This window comes from Ammospiza nelsoni, chromosome 2 (genome assembly GCF_027579445.1).
Source record: "Ammospiza nelsoni isolate bAmmNel1 chromosome 2, bAmmNel1.pri, whole genome shotgun sequence".
NCBI classification, from domain to species: domain Eukaryota; kingdom Metazoa; phylum Chordata; class Aves; order Passeriformes; family Passerellidae; genus Ammospiza; species Ammospiza nelsoni.
The window spans coordinates 33,004,361-33,023,381 of NC_080634.1; the positions used below are offsets into that span (position 1 = coordinate 33,004,361).

Below are 19,021 nucleotides of genomic sequence, written 5' to 3' on the forward strand. Positions count from 1 at the left end.
TACATTCATCTTGTTCTAGGTGGGACATCTCTGCAGAAAAAGGTTGACTTTAGAAAATTATTTCAGCCAGGAGCATTTGTGTACTACAAACTGCTCAGGTTTCAATGAAGAAATGGAAAGACAACCAGGTACTCAGAAGGAGCGACTTATGAGTTAAAAATGAGAACACTGGGTTAGCATCACCAATTTAAATGATGTCTGAACTGACATCTTGGAGTATGGAGTATAGACCACCTCTAACTGAAGAAATGTAAAGACAGAAAGAGAAAATGTGAAATAAACTGGGAAGAGAAAAATGCAGATTTGTTTGACATAATCTTTTAAGGAGCACAAGGAAATCCCTTCACTTTGTTCAGGCCAAGCAGCAGGTTCAGGACTGACAGAATGAAATAAGTGTTCACTACATGCCTTGGAAAAGTTTAAAAACCCTCCCTGAGCACTTCTTTTGGTCCTCAGCAAAGAGGCAGAGTGAAGAATAAGCAAGAGAGATTTACTGGAGCTCTGTGACTCACAGACCACAGACAGACACTGGAAGCTCGTTGTCCTTAATAGTGATCATCTTTGGGACCTTCACCAGGACCTCGAATCTGGGCAGCACTAGATGGAAGAGAGAAAGTCTGGTATGACAAGAGTGAATAAGAGTTGTGTACTACACAGAAACCCAAGCACAGAGCCAGGATCATCTTCATATGACCCTCCCTGTGGTCTCCAGTATACATCTATATCCCTTCCATAGGTTTTCTCAGCCTTCACCACTGTTTGGGTTCAAAGGCAATTAAGGAAGTTTGTAGTCTTTACCTTGCTTTATTGGCAGCATGGGCTTATGTGGCTCCAGACAGCTGAGGAAATCCCCCACCTGAGTCCATTCACAAGGACACACTGGTCCTGTGTGGTGTCTTCACAACCTGCATAATTAGCAGGTGGGACTTGGAGCAGCACAACCTTTGTAATTTACCACATCGAAATGCCCCAAATCATTGATTCTCTTGGCTCATTCTTACTGTTCTGGAGATGCAGAGTTGCTCCTAGGCTCACTAAGATGCACCGTGGGATATTGTCCTGCATGCCCACAGAGTTAAAGTGAATCTAGCCACAGACTCTCAGATCTATATTTTCAAGTGGAAAAGGCAGCACTAAAGCCCAATATAAAGGAGCACAAGTAAAATATATATTTTTTTACTTTTTTTTTTTTACATATTAAGTTACATCCCTCTTCCCACATTGCATCCTGCAGCCCTACACCTCCAACTCCTCATGCCCAGGACTGGACTGCAGCATGTAATGTCCTGCTTCCAGGTGGTGCAGCTGAGTGGTTTTTTCACAGTGCAAGGAAATAACAGCAGAGTGGGTGCACATCTGAGAAATGGGAAATAACCCTGGGTTATACAGTTTAGACATAAATTTGTCTCTAAGATGGGAGGCAAAGCTCAATATTTCAATCCCAGGGTGCACTAAAGACTAAAAGACAAAGGAAAGAAAAATCAGGTTAGGAGGAGGCTAACAACAGGACTTAACACCTTTAATTTTGTGGGGCATTCAGAATGGCCTTTGGGGGACAAGGAACAGGCCATCGGTCACCATGGCACATTGAAGCCTATAGCCTGGTTTGTGGTCACATTATTTACCATTCCTGACTCAAAGCCAAATAAGCCATCTCTCATGGACTTCAGTGGCAATCTATGGACTGCATATTCCAGAAACAGCAGGTCCTGATCAATGGATCTGCTGTTTCTGGAATAAACATCTGGTCTTCATGCAGAGTTAATGGAGAGCCTGTGAGTGTGGCCAATCAGCCTCCTCAAATGTGCACTACAGTCAGAATACACATCTATGGTCAAAATACACATCTACACCTATGGTCAGAATACACACCTATGATCACCCAAGAAGCTTTGTTAGAGAGCTGAGGATTAAAAGGGTCCCTGCAGCAGCATATTTCTTCTTACTCAGTCTGTCCTAGCAGTCTTTTTGTAACATTCATGGGCTGTTCTTCAATCACAAGTTTTCTACCAAACATGTTTTCTAAGCTTTTACAGAAACAAGGAAGAGCAAAAATAAAGAGGACTATGAAGACTACGATTGGAGAAAGAGACCTAATGCAGATGATGAGAGAAGCAAAATAGAGTCACCAAAATATTGTCATCTCTTACATTCATATCTAGTGCTACTTGCAACAAGCTGCTGGACTGGAATCAACTGAGACAAAGCCAGCTGAAATTGGTGCCACAAGCCATACACAGGAATTCTGGCATGTCCTGTGCTCCCCAGAGCACTTTGAGCAAATACGAGCTTGAGCAGGTCGCAGAGATGCCGTAAAGTCAGCAAACACTTCTGACACTTAGTGCTTTCTGGCTAAGCCCCTATGAATCCCATTGCCTGTTACATTCTGTCCCTCCCTTCTCTATGCTGTTCCAAGGAAATTCCAAATTGAGCAGTCACAGTAAAAGGCATTGCTGTCAAATTCCTCTCCTTACCAAATTCCTCCACGCTGAAGGAGTGCTCCACATGGGACGAGATGCTCTTCTGCACAACTATTTTGTAGAAGCCTTGGATGGGATCCGAGGTGAGGGGGAAGGAGAGCTGTGTAAAGCCTGTTTCTAGCTCCGCCCCTTGCCACTGGTACACACGGTTCCTCTGGGGGTCCTGCAGGTGAGGGTAACAGTGTCACCAGACAGTACAGGAGTGCCAGGGACAGAGCAGTGCAGTGCCCAGTGTATGCACATCCCAGCTGGGAAATACCTATCTGTAATTATTCAACAGTCTGTGAGGTTCTGAAAGTACTTACCTGCCAATTCTGCATAACTTGGATGCAAGAAAGCTTTTAAACACTTTTGTGTTGTCTCCCCCTCAGATGTACCTGCAAAGGATGGGACCAGGAAGCTAGGCAAGGCAGACTGGCAGGGTAACAGAAGGGAACAGAACTGGTATCAGAAATAAGTGAAGCACACGGAGAAAAGGAGGAAGTTTCAGCTTTCTTGACTGGCCATACAGCATGCAAAGTTTTAGTTTTCTCCTGGCTGGAATGAAGACTGCTGAAGTACCAATAAACAATCAGCTGAGGAATCAGACACCTGACTTACCTACGGGACTGAGAAATGTGCATGTATAAGAGTCCTAAGCCAATGGTCAGGTGGGGGAATGGTGACAGGAACAGAGGAAAGTATACTCCCACACAGAGGCATCAAACTGAGAGCCCTCCCTTGTGTCTCCATGCTCCTAATGCTGGAGCTGAAGTCTCACCACTACTACATTTGTGTATTGCTCATTATTAACTGACCATCAATAATTAATCCCCTCAGCCCCAAATTTCTTGTAGAAGTCACTAAAACAGCACAGTTGTTCTGCCTAGTTTAATGCATCCTTGTACCTTGGCTGTCACAAAAGTTTATTTACTCTAGATAGGTGTGTGACTCAAGGTATGTGACTATGTGCATTTACTTCACTGAGATATTATCTCAGGGCTTAGGAAAAATGGAGATGTGAGTGTCATTCTCCCAGCTGGAGGTCATCAGTCAGGGGGCAGAAGAGGGGGCCATGTTCCCAGAAAGCCAACTGGGCGGGTGGTACAGTCAGTAAAATGCATCCCATGGCTCTGACCAAATTCTCTTCAACATCACGTTTCAACCCTGCTGAAAAGTTCACCACTTATTGTGAGGGACACCACTGGTCTTCCTCAGAAGAGGAATTCAAGAAAATGTTTACAGTGAATGTTTACATTTCAAGCTGGGCTAGTGAACTTGTTGCCATTCCTGTGATGTATCTATAGGGAAAGCCTGAAAACCAGTTTGTTTTCTTCCTCAGAAAGGTGTTCTGTTTTTTTTTTTTAATTACATAAGCAATAGGTCAGGATAATAGTTCAGAAGTAGCAGACTCGTACTGACTTCTGCCTTTGTGCTTAACTAAGATAAATTAGTGACATCTAGGGTGTGGATTTTCAGACATTTATTTCCTTAGAAATGCTGATGCTTAGGCTGTCACCTTTCTTCACTCCTGCCACTCCTTCCTTTGGTCCTGTCCAAATTTCATGCAATCATGTAGTAAACTGCACTGACAGATCTTATCTGGCTGAAGAAAGTACTCTAGAGTAATCTGGTGAATTTTCTGCTCTGGGAGTTCCCCCCTCCACAAGAGTGTCTTGTAGAGAGCTGTGAAATCCGAACAAAGGGCAGTAGTGGGCTGAGAAGGAGCACTGAGCAAGGGAGAGGGGATGGTGAAGATGAAGGACCTACATAAGCTGGTTTAAGCAGCACAGACAAACACCATGCTTTACAGACTAGAGCTGAAAACACAGATGGCCTTCCTAGGGATATAAAAGTGAAGGCTTCCATGGTATTGACACACACAAAGGTTATTAAATTATTCAGCTTGTTAGGCAAGGACATATTTCTGGAAGATGTATTTGTTTTTGATCCTATTATTAAATTTCTGTGCTCAATAAACTATCATCTTACTGAAAGGGAAGGGACCCCATGGGACATCCCTAACAAAAGGTAGCTCTGAGATGCTCCCCTCCGCCTGCTAATCCACACGTCCCACTGTCTTACTCTTCTTTTTCCCAATATTCACACATCATCAGTGGCCCACCGCTCTGCAGCTCTTTTTTGGAAGTTTGTTGATGGGAAGAGAGAATGACAGCACTCTGAAAAGAGGGTACGAAAGAGGGGCACAGCCTGGTTTTGTCTACCTCTGTTGTGATGACTCTCCAGCTCTACACAGAGATGGTGCAGAATGGACACAGCAACCCCACACAGCAAGGAACAGTAAAAGGACTGACTACACAGGGCCCATTAATTGTGTAAACCAAAATAAATTTTGTGCACACTAATTTCTGGATCTGTCCATGAGCCCTCATCATAAGTTTTTTCAAAAGAAGATATCCCAAATAATAATTATAAATTTTGGGGTCTCATCTGAAAAAAGTGAGTGCTTGAATCATTGAAACATCCTTCCTATTAACTTTTGCCTGCCACTGAAGTTCAATCATTAAAAAAAAAAAAAAAAAGCCAGACAAAAAGAACATGCTTGGAAGGACAAGGGATGTCTATTTATTTAATTTTGTTTCTTTGGTTTTGAAAGCTTATTTAACACTAGTCTCTAATTTCAACCACACTTGGCAGACAGAGACCCAGTTCTGACTGGGAAGACTACACTGCCAAGTGTAGTTCTGTTCACAGCATGACTTGTAATGGTTAATTAGTTTTCTCCTACAGCTCAAAGAATAATTATTGGAGCTTATTTTGATGCCCAGCGACTCAGCCTTCCTTTAACCAAAGGGAAAAGGTCACAGGCCTGTGATTTTTCCCTTGCCCTTCAGCCTGAAAACACTGCTGGGGACTGGTTGCTCTGTGCCTGCACATTCTTCTGCAAATAATAATGTAGTTATCCACTCACCTGAACGTAGACAAAGGGAAACTGTGGGGAAAGATCAAAAGGAAATCAATGTTAGAAATATTAATCACACTGAATTATTTTGCAGATTTGGACTGAGGGGAAGAAGAACAAAGAACTTCTAAGAAGTCCTTTGGGTTGTTCCCTTTCTGTACTTGCTCTTTTTCCTTGGATCTTGGTGGCTAAGGGAATCTTACAATAATATTTTAGGGCCCTGACCTTTTGTCTTACCACTGTATAAAGATGTGATGAAGCACAAATTTTCAAAGAATTTGTCTGCATAAGGAATTGATTGTCAAATAAAACAAAAAGTGGGCTTGCACCCCTGGCCAGTTCCATAAAACCAAGATCTTGTCATGCTGCTCTCTAAGTGTGGGACTGCAGCCACTGCCAGAAACAACTTCACACCTGTCACTACCCATGCAAACTTGTCCCACACATTTTTTCAGTAATGACATCCCTGCCCACATGCTTAGCCACACACATTGATTTGCAAATCTGGTTTTAAACATCTATATGCTTCTGAAAAGGGGGATTTTTTAGAGGCAGAATGTGTCCTAGCATAGATTATGGAACAGGTAAAGCATGGTGTGAGAGAGTATCATATGCTTTAAAGGCTGTCTTCAGTGGTTCTGGATGATGACAGCAGTGGTGTTAATTTACGAATTAAATCTCCTGGCTAACAACAAGGAAGGCTCTACCTTCTCATTCAGCGGGTAGAAGTCTTTGTCCAGAGAGACGATCCGAAACTGAACTGAAGAAAAGGAAATTCCACAGTTAAATTTGTAGCCATCACAGGAAATGTTTCAATAATTTATTACCCAGATTCATTCCAGGGATCAACAGGCTCTGAATTAAGATCTCTAAGTGATAGAAACAATTACTTCACGGTCTTTCTCTTGCAGATAGTGAGGGGCAGATAAATTTAGAAGGATAATCAGGTCCTGGCTGAATTGAATTATCTCTTGGGAGTGCCTGTCCTGCTTTGTTGATTCTGGTGCAGCCAAGGGAGGCTATGCTTTGCAGTCATCCCAGTTTTGTGCCTCTACTTGAGTAGAATGAATCAGAGCCTGTGCCTACACCTGGCTGAGATGCTGTGCCTGGAGAATAGAGATAAGGAATGATGTAAGTGCCGTGAACTAGACCTCAGCTGACGGAAATAAGATTTACTGAGTACTTTAGTTCCCCCCATGAAGAAACCAGAAAACTTCCATACAAGTATGGCACCTCTGGAGAATGGAGCCCTTAAGATGTTTTGCTGTCAGAGTCAATACCAGCCCAATTCCCAGTACCTGTCTGTCCAGGCTTGTAGATGGGTTTGTCTGTCTGGACGAAGACCAAGCTTTCAGAATTCTTGACCAGCACTGACTTGCGGCTCTTGAAGTGCAGTGTGTCCCCTGTCACCGTCACAGTGAGAAATGCCACTGATGTGCTATTGGATTTTGGGAGCTAAGGAGAATGAAGAGGATGAGTGCTTTACTGATCCACCCCATTGAACTGAGCACTGAAGGAAGAAGTGCTAGCTGGGTCAGAAAGTTTCCTAAAGGGACAAAAATGACTCAGTGCAGGGAGCAAGAAAAAAACTATTGCCTTCCTTCATTTATATACTTTTCTTAGACAAATACTGAACCTGATCTTATTCTGTCACACGATTTATCAAAAAGAAAATTAACCCAGATTCATTAATTAGGGTATGGAACCTGTTGCTTACATTACTCACCAACCAGCCTTCTGCAGTAAGAAATTTGGAATAAACTCCAGAAGCAGTCATATGATTTCATGGACCTCACTGTCTTTAACAATTCCCCAACTTTTACAGTTTTCACTCCACGCTACTATTTTTCGTCTCAGGCTTACTCATGTCAAATAAACATGGGGCACATTCTGTCAGTCAAAGTTCCAAAATACTTCTCTAACACAAGCATGCAGAGAAGTATCATGTGGGACACAGAATTTGATAATGGGGGAAAATTAGTCCTTGTAAAACTACCATAGTCAGTCATTCACATTGAGTTAATTCTTCTGTTCGACTTAGCTTAGGGGTCTCTGATTGCAGTGTGTCTTATTTCTCATTTCTGGACTGTTTGGATCTACTGTCCCACATCAATAAGCACAAGAGACCACCCCATGAGGATGAGATACTCACAGAGAAAGGGATGCAGGTGAACATGTCTTTTTCTGACACCACGTCATCAATCAAGCTCCTGTTCTCCCCTAGGTACTCGAGTGTGGCACTCAGGGTCACAGACTCGTTCAGGTAGGTCAGCTGAACACAGATTTTCTCATGAGAATTTGTGTGGATCAGAAAGGGCACCAGCACCATGTACTGCCTGTGAAGAGAGGGAAGCAAGAAAGATCAGAAATGTGAAACAGTTTTAAGGCAACAGTATTAAGTGAAGGGAAATTAACAAATCAGCATGCCTAATCCATTGCCATCCCTGCGAATTGCAGTGCATATAACATGAGCATTCGTTTTATTTTGGGTTTATACATATTAAACGGTCTAACTAATTAGCCTAAAAGCAGGAAAATGCTTGCAGTAGAAGGAACAATTTCTATGCTAATGGAGAGTGCTTTACAAAGGATGTTTTGTTTGGCTTCACAGCAGGGAGTAAGGATGGTTTGAAAGGTTTCAGGCTGTTAATTGAATTTTGTATATCCCACAATCTCCTTTTGAGACTCAAAGGCATTAGCTAAAAACAGTTCAGGAAAAAACCCACCCACTTGTCTGATTCCTCCAGTGTTTGCCTATCCAGGTTTCCAAATCCTTCACATGCTAAGCAAAGATGTGAGTGCTTGCAGGTTGGGACCTTATTAAGATGAGCACACAAAGGATTTTGGGGTGTAGTGTTTTATTGCACCTCAAGTGTACTTGCATCTTCAAAGAGCTTTGAGAAAGGTCCTTCACAGAGGACCCTTAAACTAAGCTGTTATTCAATAAAAGGGATCATGTTACTAATAAATCAAATTATTAATTCAGTCCTGGATTAATTGGTTGAAAGATAGGGCAGAAGGAGTAGGAACCAGTGAAAACCTCCAGAGTTTGTGTTGAGACCCCTGTTTTTCAGTACATACCTAAATGATCTTGGAAGTACAATTCTCTCATAATTGTGCAGGATAAGAAAATTCTAAAAATCGACTTAGATATTTGTGGAAAAGATTCTTTTGTATGATAGAACTGAATAGCAAAAATAGCAAATGAACTGTTCATAAAGGGAACATAATAAGTGAGCTCCTACCACTCAGACTTGACCACTGTTGGTCAGCTTTGGAAAATTCTCAATCAGTAATAAGTAACAGACTGTCAGGAAGGGGTCAGAAAGGAATAGAGGACAAGTACAAATGTATCCATCCAGAGCTACATTTTTGCCTGGGCTCTGAGCTTTCTGGGGAGTCCTAAAGCCATTGTGGAGGCAGTGGGATCCCAGCAGCTCCTGCATTTCCTTCACCATGAGGCAGCACTGTGGTGAAATGTAGTGAGGAGCCTGCTGGCAGCTCTGCTCAGCCAGTGCTGCTGCAGAAGCTGTGAAAGGAGGGAACTCCAGCCTCCCAGAGAGTGAGTTACAGCTTGTGACTCTCTGCTTTCTCCAGCGTTTCCTTTCTTCCACAACCTTCTTACCATGGCTTCAGCCCATGCTGCTTCCCCTATTGCCATCCCCTCTGTCCCTTGTCAGTGGCACTGGCAATGTGACAATAACATCCAGTCTACAGAAAGGACAGCATGACCTAGTTTGTGGGGAATTTGGCCTCATTTCTCTTCCTGTTCACTATTCTGCTGAAGTTATGGCCAACTTGCAGAACTTCCCCTTAGGCCCGTTTCCCTGCCTTTGAAACAGAGATATAAACCATGCTGTTTATAGACCTCTCTTTAGGTGTTTGGGGATGTGTTGTTTAGAAGAGACAGATGAATTAAATCACCATGAGTGTTTTAAGCAACTGTGGTCACAAAACCCATGTACACACATTCCAGGACAAAAAGCATCTGGGCTGCCAAAAGAGACCTCAGCATGCAATGAGCTGTTCTGATGAGAGAGGCAGAGACTCTGACAGAGGCACACATCAAGGAGGAATGGGAGACCCCAGAGATGGAGGCTGAGGCAAAAATGGTGAGTTTGTCTCTACAGAGAAGGTAACACTGTAGCTGAAGGTGGAATAATGTCTGTCTGTGTATTGACTCTCAGCTGCTCACTAGAGCAAGCACCCAGCCAAAGAAGGCATTGAACTTCATAATCCCAAATCAATACCTGCCAATTAAAGTGTCATTATGGCCTTACACTTATGACCAAATGCAGAGTACTCCCAAGCATGTCCACTGCACTGTAAAACAGCTTACATGCACAACCAGAGTAGGAGAATAATGCCTTTGGCTGCATTCTTCCAAAATAATTGAAATTTTGGTTACAGAGGACCTCTGGATGTCTTAAGCCCACCTTACCTCCTGGAACAGGACTTTTGCAAAGGACACCATAGATGAAGTTTCTACCATCTGTCTGGGTCATCTGTTCCAGTGCTGCACTAATTTGATGACTATGTTTCTTTGTAATATGCAATCTGAGCCTAAATTGTGTCTCCTGTCCAGCTGGTCACCTCTGAAGCAGAAATAGCAGCAGCTATTTCTGCCCAAATAAATGACACCCCCACTTGCATAGGGCACAGTGAGCAAGTCTTGGTTGGAAGTTTATTTTGTCTTCAGTTCAAGGGTTGGTTCCTTTCTGTGTTGTATGCAGCATCTGATCTATGCTGCACCCACAGCAAAACTACCTATGCTACCTAGCAGTTCACTGCTCAGAACTGCCTCCTCACTGGGCTCCTGCCTTCCTTCTGGGGACCCCAACAACTCCCCTCTCTCTCCCACCTCTCTGCCTTTCTCTGTTCTTCCCTCCCAGAATGGGGCTTAGTTAAGGGACAAAATGTAGCCTACAAGAAAGATGGAAAGAGACTGTGTCCAAGGGACAGGACAAGGGAAAATGGATTCAAATTGAAAGAGAGTAGGTTTAGATTAGATATTATGGAGAAAATTCCTTCACTGTGAGGCTGGTGAGGCACTGGCACAGATTGCCAAGTCAAGCTGTGGATAGCCCATCTTGAGATGCTTAAAGCCAGGCTGAATAGAGTTCTGAGCAACCTGTTCTATAGAAAGGTGTCCCTGTCCTTGGCAGGGGGTTTGGAACCGAGGGATCTTTAAGGTCCCTTCCAGCCCAGGCCAGTCTATGGTTCTGTGCTCCCCACAGGTCTAAGCAGTATGGTTTCATTCCCTTTCCCCCTGATGTTGGGCAAGAATGAATGAAGATTACTTAATTACTTGGAAATCAGAAAACTGCAGGGGACCAGAGCCTGACCCCAAAGCAGACTCGCTTGGCTGATCCACCCCAGAAGAACCCAAACAGGGCAGACAAATGAGGGATTGATGGTACAGCATGAGTCAAAGGTCCTTCAGCCTGACCCAGTGGCAGCTTTACCTCTGACCACACAGCAAGTGGCAGCAGCAGTGCTGCACCTTCTGCCAGCCCTGGGGCAGTGCTCGTGGGCATGAAATCCCTGCAGCGAGCACTGCTGGACCAGTGCTGGTGAGAGCTGTGCCTCTGTCAGCACTGCAAGGGGAACCCAGCCAAGGTATGAAGAGAGGGCTGCTCCCACCCAGACAAGAGGCTTCAGAGCAGCACTGTCCGGCAGGCAAGGCTGGGGTGGGCACGCCAGGCTCCAGCTTGCCCGTCCCGTGCCGGGCTGCCCCTCTCCTGGCAGAGCCCTGCTGCAGCCACGCTCCCAGGCTGAGCTGCCCTGGTGCGGGTGCCCGGGGAGGGTGCTGGCACCAGCCCCGAGCCGCAGGAAGGGAATCTAGGTCACAGATCCTCTCTGAGAACAAGCACATCTGAGGCTGCCAAGGGAAACAAACTGGCAGGAGAAAGGGGAACAAACTGGCTTGGGAAGCAACAGGAGAATGGGGAGAAGTAACTCAGTGATTGAAACAAGGACACTCCAGGAAAGGTGAGCACCTGGATGCCGGCATGATAACCCCAACATCCCAGGCCCTGAGAGGTTTCAAGGCAGAAACATACTTGGGCAAAGGTATTGAGAAGATCCAGGTTTGGACTACCAGGGCAGGACTGTGGGCACTGTCCGCAGAGATTTGGGGAGGGTGGAAGGAGGCCACGGGCAGAGATGGTGGTGGGGAGGGGTCCCAGGGCTGGACAGCCGGGGGATTACAGGATGGGAGCAGGAGCACTGTCAGAGCTGTGCAGGAAACTCAGGGCTTGGTTATTAGTGGGAAGAAAACTGCAGGAAAAAGGGAGCACGTAGACCTCCCTCCCCCCTCCGCACGTGTAGCTTACGGTTCTGTGTTGAGAGAAGTATTTCCAGGAAGGAAGAAGAGAAGAAGGAGGAAGATGTTTGGTTTGCTGGGCAGCTTGTCCTTCCCCATGGTGCAGAGCAGGTTGTGCTGAGCCAAGCAGTGCTGCTGTTTTCCTGCACCTTGTAATTCCCCTCCACTCGGAGCTCTGTCAGCCTCTTTATAGCTGCTCTCTGCAAACAGCCCAGGGGATGGAGGAGATAAGGGCTGGGGGCCAGGGCCCATCCGGAAACAGGGAGAGGCAGCAAGGAGGAGCTGGAACACAGGGACAGTATTTGGCCAGAGACTCTGCAAGTGGGGGAAGGGTATTTATTTGGGTAATGCTTATATTAGAAATCTTTGAATGATTCATACCCTGTTTTCCTTAACCCATCAGAAATCCACAGTGTTGGGGATGTGAACTGTGTTCAGCACATGGTAATATTCCCTGTGGGCAGCATCCAATCACAGCAATCTGATTTAAATTTCCACAATATTTCCTTCACAGTTCCTCTTTATCAGCACTTTAAAATATATTGTTTTGATTTGGATTGACTGACACAGAAGGTGAAATTAATAAGTTAACACGGGCCATCATGAATATTGATGAATTCCAGTCACAGCATGCCTCATTCTGCAAAATTTCCTCCAAGCCTTACAGTCCTCACTGCTTTGCCTGGCAAAGATGACACAAAAATTTGATGTGTCCTACACCTCCAAGTTTATAACCACTATAGAAAACACATTTTCCCTTGAAAACAAAGTAAGATATTGAGCTGTTTAATTTTAATCACTTTAACCCAATCCTGGTATAGTTTCCTCTGATTTTTCAGTTTCTATTTTTTAGCTTTGTAGGTGACTGCCAATTGTCCAAAAGCAGAGTGGACAACTCCTTCCTTGCTGCTGACTGCAATTGCAGGAAGAAAAGGTGTCTGTAAATACTCTCTGTACTTTCACAACACTTGTACATGTGGAAATCCTTGTCTGCTCCAGAAGTCTTAAACAGTTTTGGCACCTTTGCCACCAAAGGTAAATAATCCCAAGAAAGACACTCGTTTTTCTAATGTGATCCTGTTCAGTCTCCTCAAGGATGTAGCACAATGCTCGACCCTCAAGGCCAAAGCCAAGCAATAAAGTGAACTTTATCCTTTGAAGAACAGGCATGTGTGAAAAGAAAAAGCTGTGGAAACGTTTCTTGAAGACACTGGTATCATGCCTAAGGTGGTCCATGCACTTTCACCCAAGAACTCCTGTTGGAAACCAGCAGCTCTAGCAGAGGAATGTCTCTCCTTAATGCCAGCAGCTTTGTGTGGTGACAAGTGAGGAAAAACCCACTGTAAAACTCAAGACTTATATGAACAGCTCCAGTTAACAAATTGTATGAGCTGTTCAGCTAAAGGCAGAAAAAATACTACAGGAGAGAAAAAAACCACAAACATCAGTATTGTTATTTTAAAGGAAATCCAAATGATGATATTAGTTTTCCCAGCCTGAGTAAAAGCAAAAGCAAACAAACCCAAAGCAATTTATTTCGTATGACAAAGAAGTATGACAGGAAAAAGTACTTAGATAAATCAATAGGAATAATGGCAACACCCAAAGACATAAAAAGGGGTTTCTCATTGTATAAGAGACAAAATGCTTCACAGACCACAGTGAAGGGAAGGTCATCTATTAAAAAAAACCTCAGAAAATATGAACATTTTACAAGTTGTACCAAGCAGGAACAGGAAGATACACAATGAAATGAAATACCATAAAACAGCTTCATCAGCTAAACTTCAAATGAAACTGGAAATGTCAGAATGAATAAAGATTATCCACTTTAGTTGCTTGTTGAATAATTTAACCTGAGAGAAGGGCCTGACAGCAGATGAACTGCCTTTCCCAGACGTGGACATCTGGGCTGTCAAATATAACTCATATTTCTGTGGTGTCATACGAACAAATGACTAAATTCGGGCATGGCAAAACCATCAATGAATTATTTTCATTTTAATGCACTTTGTAGATTAAATTGCAAACCAGATTGGTAGCTGAATTTTATAAATGGTCCTGTGACCATATTTTCCGCGATGTGAGGTGGCCATCTGTAGGGTAAGCCATATACAAGGTATTTAGAGGTTTTCTGTCTTTCTCAGCTGTGTTATAACAAACATCCACAGTACATATAAATTTGGTCTTGCCTTAGAAGAAATTTATACTGTATGCTGTAAAAAAGGCTATAAACAAGGTTGTTTACCCTGAGGCATGAGAAATCCAGTGTGTGTCTGTTTGATACTTACAGTACACAGCACACACAGAGTAGGATAAATTGCTGAAATCCCATTATAAAATCCGTCTAAGGGAACTAGTGAACACTCTCTAATAATTTAAAAACCTGTAAACAGGAAACTGCTCGCATGTTAGCAGATATTTTTGGATATTGCAGAGAATTGAAGATAATCCCTGATGCAGTAACAAATGACAAGCTGTTTTAATTTATACTTTTGTACTACTCAGAGTTTTGTCAAGGAGGGGGGTAGAAAAAGCCAAAACATTTACAAATGTGTCTCTGACCAGCACTCAGGTCAATCAATTATGCTTTTTTTTGAGTCATATGACTCTTCAGACAAAAATTTACCATATAAAAAGATATATTAAATGCATATAGACTTTCTGTTTAGCTTTGGCTGTAAAGTTAGTGTCTGGACTACCTCTCTCCTCAGGTACAGGCATCTCATGAAGGTTCTGCTGGCCCTGAGGTTATGTCCAAGTCAGGTTGAACAGTGTTTGAGCCAGAGGTGCACAGTGGCAGGAGCAAAGGTAAACAGGCCAAGATTCATACAGAGAAACAGTGAGCATGTGAAAGGAAAAAAAATTGTTTCTCCCAAGGGCTATGTAACAACAGAACAGGTACCCACAGGTGTCATGAGACACCCATCCCCAGAGACCATCCACACTTCATAGCACAAGGCCATGAGCATAAGTGCCAGTGAAGAGAAAACCCCTGATATTCATAATCACCTTGGTTCCTGCCTTGCTGGGTGACATGATGCAAGGCCATTGGGCTCTCTCTGTGCTACAGCTAAGCCAGATGTTTGGTACCAACACATGAGTCCTTTCCCAGTGCAGACAGGAGCTGGGGCTCAGCTGGTGTGTCTGTCCAGGATTTTGAGATAGAGGATGCTGTAGGAAAACCAAATAAAGTCCTAGTGGAGCATGAGGCGAGACAATCAGATATTGTCACATTTAATCCTTTCTCCTGCACCTCTGCTTTGTTCTGTTCCAACTTGTTAGGCAGGGGAGAGCTGACATTTCAGTCAGGGGAAGGTGTGTGAGTAGTGTAACACAGCTGGAGAACACACCATTTATCAGGGAACTTTTCAACACAGTGTCCTGCTACAGATCCTGTCCTGGGAGCAGGACAAGTCCTCTCCTAAGCAGCCATGGGCTCTGAAGGGAGAGCCAGCTGTGCATCCCACAGTCAGTGCACAGGACTTCCCAGATGTGCTTCACCTTGGCACACACCGCACACACCTTGGGGACACACCTTGCCTTGAGAGCAAGGATAGAAGGGGAACTGCTGGGACGTAGAGCTTATCACTTCTAGAGAAATGAAGTAGAAAACATCTGGCACAGTTATGCAATTGCTTCCAGTAATAACCCAGCCTTAACCTCCCTATGGGCAGTGAGTCAAAGGGTAGGAGGCTGAAAAAATGTGTGAGGTTAGCACTTTAGCAGCATGCACAGAGCCCTGTCATAGCCAGTGGTGATTTTTATTCCCTTCACCTTTGACTGCCTTGTTCATCTGTCTCTCTTCCCTCTCAAACAGGACTTTTTAAATCTCCCAGCTGACAGGTTATATACACACAGTGTGACAACCTGGGGTCCTGCTGAAATCATGTTCTTAAGGGAGATCCTGGTTTGCCCAGTAGGAACAGTGGTGTGCCAGAAAGGAGATCAGTGTGCTGAGCTGCAGGAGTATCAGAAAGGGAAGAGTGAGACATTCCCTTGGAAGAGGTTATTAGGTTCTGTATTCAATGTAATGCCTTGCTTTTAGGATTTTCTTGACCCTCAAAAAGTGATCCTTTACTAGGTCAAGCAGAAAGAAGCTTTCTCTTACTGTGAGCTATGGGACTAGCTTAGATTGAGTTGCTTTTCCACTTGAAAATCCTTGAGGAAACTTTTCATTGTTGCTCTGAATAAAAAAATTCACTCAAATGTATGAGTGATGTGCCTCAGGAAGTCCTTCTCTGACATTTGGTGTTGCACAGCCAGTGGTGCCAGACATGTGCCCACACTTCTGTGTCACCTGGCTGATGAATCAGATGGTGGGGGTCACATCAGTTCAGACAAAGCCCTACCTCCCTAAGTGTCCACCAGGTACAAATGAACTCAACAAAGAAATAATCAGAGAACAAAGCTGAGTTGCTTCCTCAGAGCAATTTGATATTGTCATTTGTTGGCTGAAGGGTGTTCTGACACATTTCTGGCCTTCTATGATCATTGAATTGGTTGGTCATTACTCATATTCCATATTTGACACAGGTGCTGAGAAGAAGATTGTCGCTGACGGACACAAAAGAACACAAGCACACCACCTCTCTCAAGGTGAAGGAAAAAAGGGAAGTTTTATTCTCTGACTCCAATATTTATAGTTTTACAAAAGTGACAGTGGATTGGAAGGTGACAGTAACACCTCTGCAATGACACAGGTCAAACCAACAGTCCATCAACTCTCTCCTCCTCCATAAAGGAATGAAAAACAATGAGTTATTTACAGAAAGTGTGTGAGAAAGTTCACTACAAGAATGTCAACATCAGAAGGCTTAGAAAATCTCAAAAAACCAGGGCGACAGAAGATCTGAACATCTAAATCATACAGGTGAGATCTTGCTGTACCATTGTCTAAGAGTTTGGCACTATTGCCTGTGACACTGTGGGGATCACAGAGGATTTGAGTCAAAAGATGGAGCAACCAAACTCCCAGAACTGAAGACTCCTTTGTCTGACCCTAGCTAAGCATTTGAGGGGCCTAAGCAAGATAATGCTTCTACACCAGAGCTTATTTTTCTGGAGAGACCCATTTTTCCTCTAGATTTTGCATCCTGCTGCCTGCATTGTGGATGCCACTCATCTTCTACTGTAAAAGCATTTATGTTCACTTTTCAAAGAAGGTATGGTCGTTAGATTTCTTCTTCTTAACTAGGCTATAACATCAGCCTTTTGCAGATCCTTGAGTGTGGACTCCACATGGGCAGCAAATCAATTCCCAGGGCACAAATAAACTCTACAAAGAATTACTTAACACATAAAAGGGAAGTAAGCTTGACAGAGCACTTCAGTCAAAGACACTATGACGTGATTATACTTTGTTAATTCTTTTTTATCATAAAAATTGCATTTCAGAACAGCTTTTAATGTACTTCTAGCAGAGCCATGCATGGACCCATAAGACATCCAGAGCAGGTGAACGGACAGTGGCAGACACTCACGGTGAAGTTGGGAGTTTCCCACTTATTGTAGTGTTCCTGACCCAGTGCAACATCCTTCACAACAGTTTTACCTTTTTAAAATAGGTATGTGCAATACCAAGCACAGAAAGCCAGTGCATGTGCCTTTGAGTTGGCAGCAGTATGGTACCTCGTAGCAGCTCTTGGGCCAGTGAGCCTGATTTTGTCACATTTGGGCAACACAGTTTGCTTAGTCTGTATGTCTAAAAAATTACAGTAATTCTACCCTCTGAGGCCTGGAACACTCCCCAGATCCCTGGCACCTCAGGATTATCAGATGAGAGAAGAAGAAATGACATTCAGGTTGGTGCGTGTCCCTGGCTTGTTCAGCCCACAATTAATATACTTGCTTCAGTTTCAGGTGTGCAGCACAAAACCTAGAGCTGAAACATGACACCAAGGTTCCAGACATCTTGGAGGTGTTGGAATGTGTTTTAAAAATATTGCTGTTCCCTGTGGGAATGGAAGCCAGGGAGACATGGTCTAGATGTAAAAATGTGGAGAGAGAGTATGAGCATGGGATATTTATTAGATCTGACTGCAATGAGCAATTATATGTTTGAGTTGAAGGATAAAATTGGGCAACAAACATTACATTTTCAGTATGCAAAGGAAGAGAGTGCAGTGGGAAATGAACATTTCATGTTTTAATAGGCAGGTTTGACCTAAGAGGAAGATAAGATTTCAAAAGTATGATAAAAATGCACTTTATTTTTTTTTCCCCAGGACCTTGTTTCTTCCCAGGAAACTATGTTCTGCAGAACAGAATAACATATTTGGCCAGACCTGAAGGGATTTTTATGAGTTCCATGTGAGATGCTGAAGCCTTAACTTAATTGGCCTTACATTCCTCAGGAAGATATACACCCTGTATCCACATCCACTCAGTCTGCTCTCCTTTTCAACCTTGTTACCATAACTATTGATTTCTCTTGCTTTAGTCCAGCCTGATGCTCATGTAAATCAAGTCAGTTGCTACAATCTGGGCTGTGTCAGGAATGCAAAATTCACAGCCTTTCTTGCTTTCCTCCTTTTCCTCCTACTGCCAGTGATGTTTTAATTTTGACATTCTGCATGCAGATCAGAAATGTACCCAAAGCTATTTCATGTCCCACAAATTTCTTGTCTGTGGAACTTAAGAAAGTGGCTTTTTATAACATCAGTATCATGCATATCCCGCATGGCAAGCCATGTGGAGTACTAAAACTCAAATTTTTTAGTGCAGAGAGAAAACAAAAATGTTTTGGGGAGAGGAATATCCTCCATTGGCCTGATGATTAATTTTCACCGGAAAAAAAATGCTAGGCCGCACGCAGCCATTAGCAAATCTCCTGGTGGAATGGATCCTGTCGAAACACATCCTAGCACTGTTAGCCCTCGGCACCTGAGCAGTTTGCACTTAAATTCCTGCTGGGCCCTGTGGCAGCGGGTCCCGTTGTGTGCCTGCTGCATCCCTGGTACCAGGATGTGCGGAGCGGAGCGGGAACTGAGGCCCTGGAAGCCTGTGGGGTGGGCGAGGGCACGGCTGCTGCCCCCGTGTTTCTTCCCCCAGCCCTCCTGATGCTGCTCTGCTAGCGTGTTAGCATTTGCAGGAACCACCACGGCTCCAAGCTCGATGAAGGAGGGGATGAGCAGAGGGGCAGGAACACGGGGAGGGTCGCTGCTGGTGGCTCCTACCATGATGCATCCTGGACTGGTTTGGACAAACTCTGGCCAGACTTGGAGGGCCCGGCAGGGTGAGATGGAGGATGTGGGTCCAGGCACTCACAGGTCTGGACTGCAAGCTGCCCCTTTCCTCACCTGTCTCTGGTGA

The 19,021-nt window shown here is 44.0% G+C and overlaps 1 protein-coding gene across 3 annotated transcripts in view; it reads right to left on the bottom strand.

Moving 5' to 3' along the window:
* The window catches only part of LOC132087658 (alpha-2-macroglobulin-like), a 36,813-nt gene extending 24,879 nt beyond the window's left edge, over positions 1–11,934 (bottom strand). For all 3 annotated transcript variants that reach the window (XM_059494041.1, XM_059494040.1, XM_059494039.1), the window contains exons 1-7: positions 11,718–11,934; positions 7,535–7,718; positions 6,681–6,837; positions 6,090–6,142; positions 5,392–5,412; positions 2,475–2,643; positions 513–597 (exon numbers count right to left, since the gene is read on the bottom strand). In XM_059494041.1, the coding sequence (XP_059350024.1) occupies positions 513–597; positions 2,475–2,643; positions 5,392–5,412; positions 6,090–6,142; positions 6,681–6,837; positions 7,535–7,718; positions 11,718–11,806 (758 nt within the window). In that variant the 5' untranslated portion in view covers positions 11,807–11,934. The remainder of the gene's footprint in view (positions 1–512; positions 598–2,474; positions 2,644–5,391; positions 5,413–6,089; positions 6,143–6,680; positions 6,838–7,534; positions 7,719–11,717) is intronic.
* Between the last annotated feature and the right edge of the window lie 7,087 nt (positions 11,935–19,021).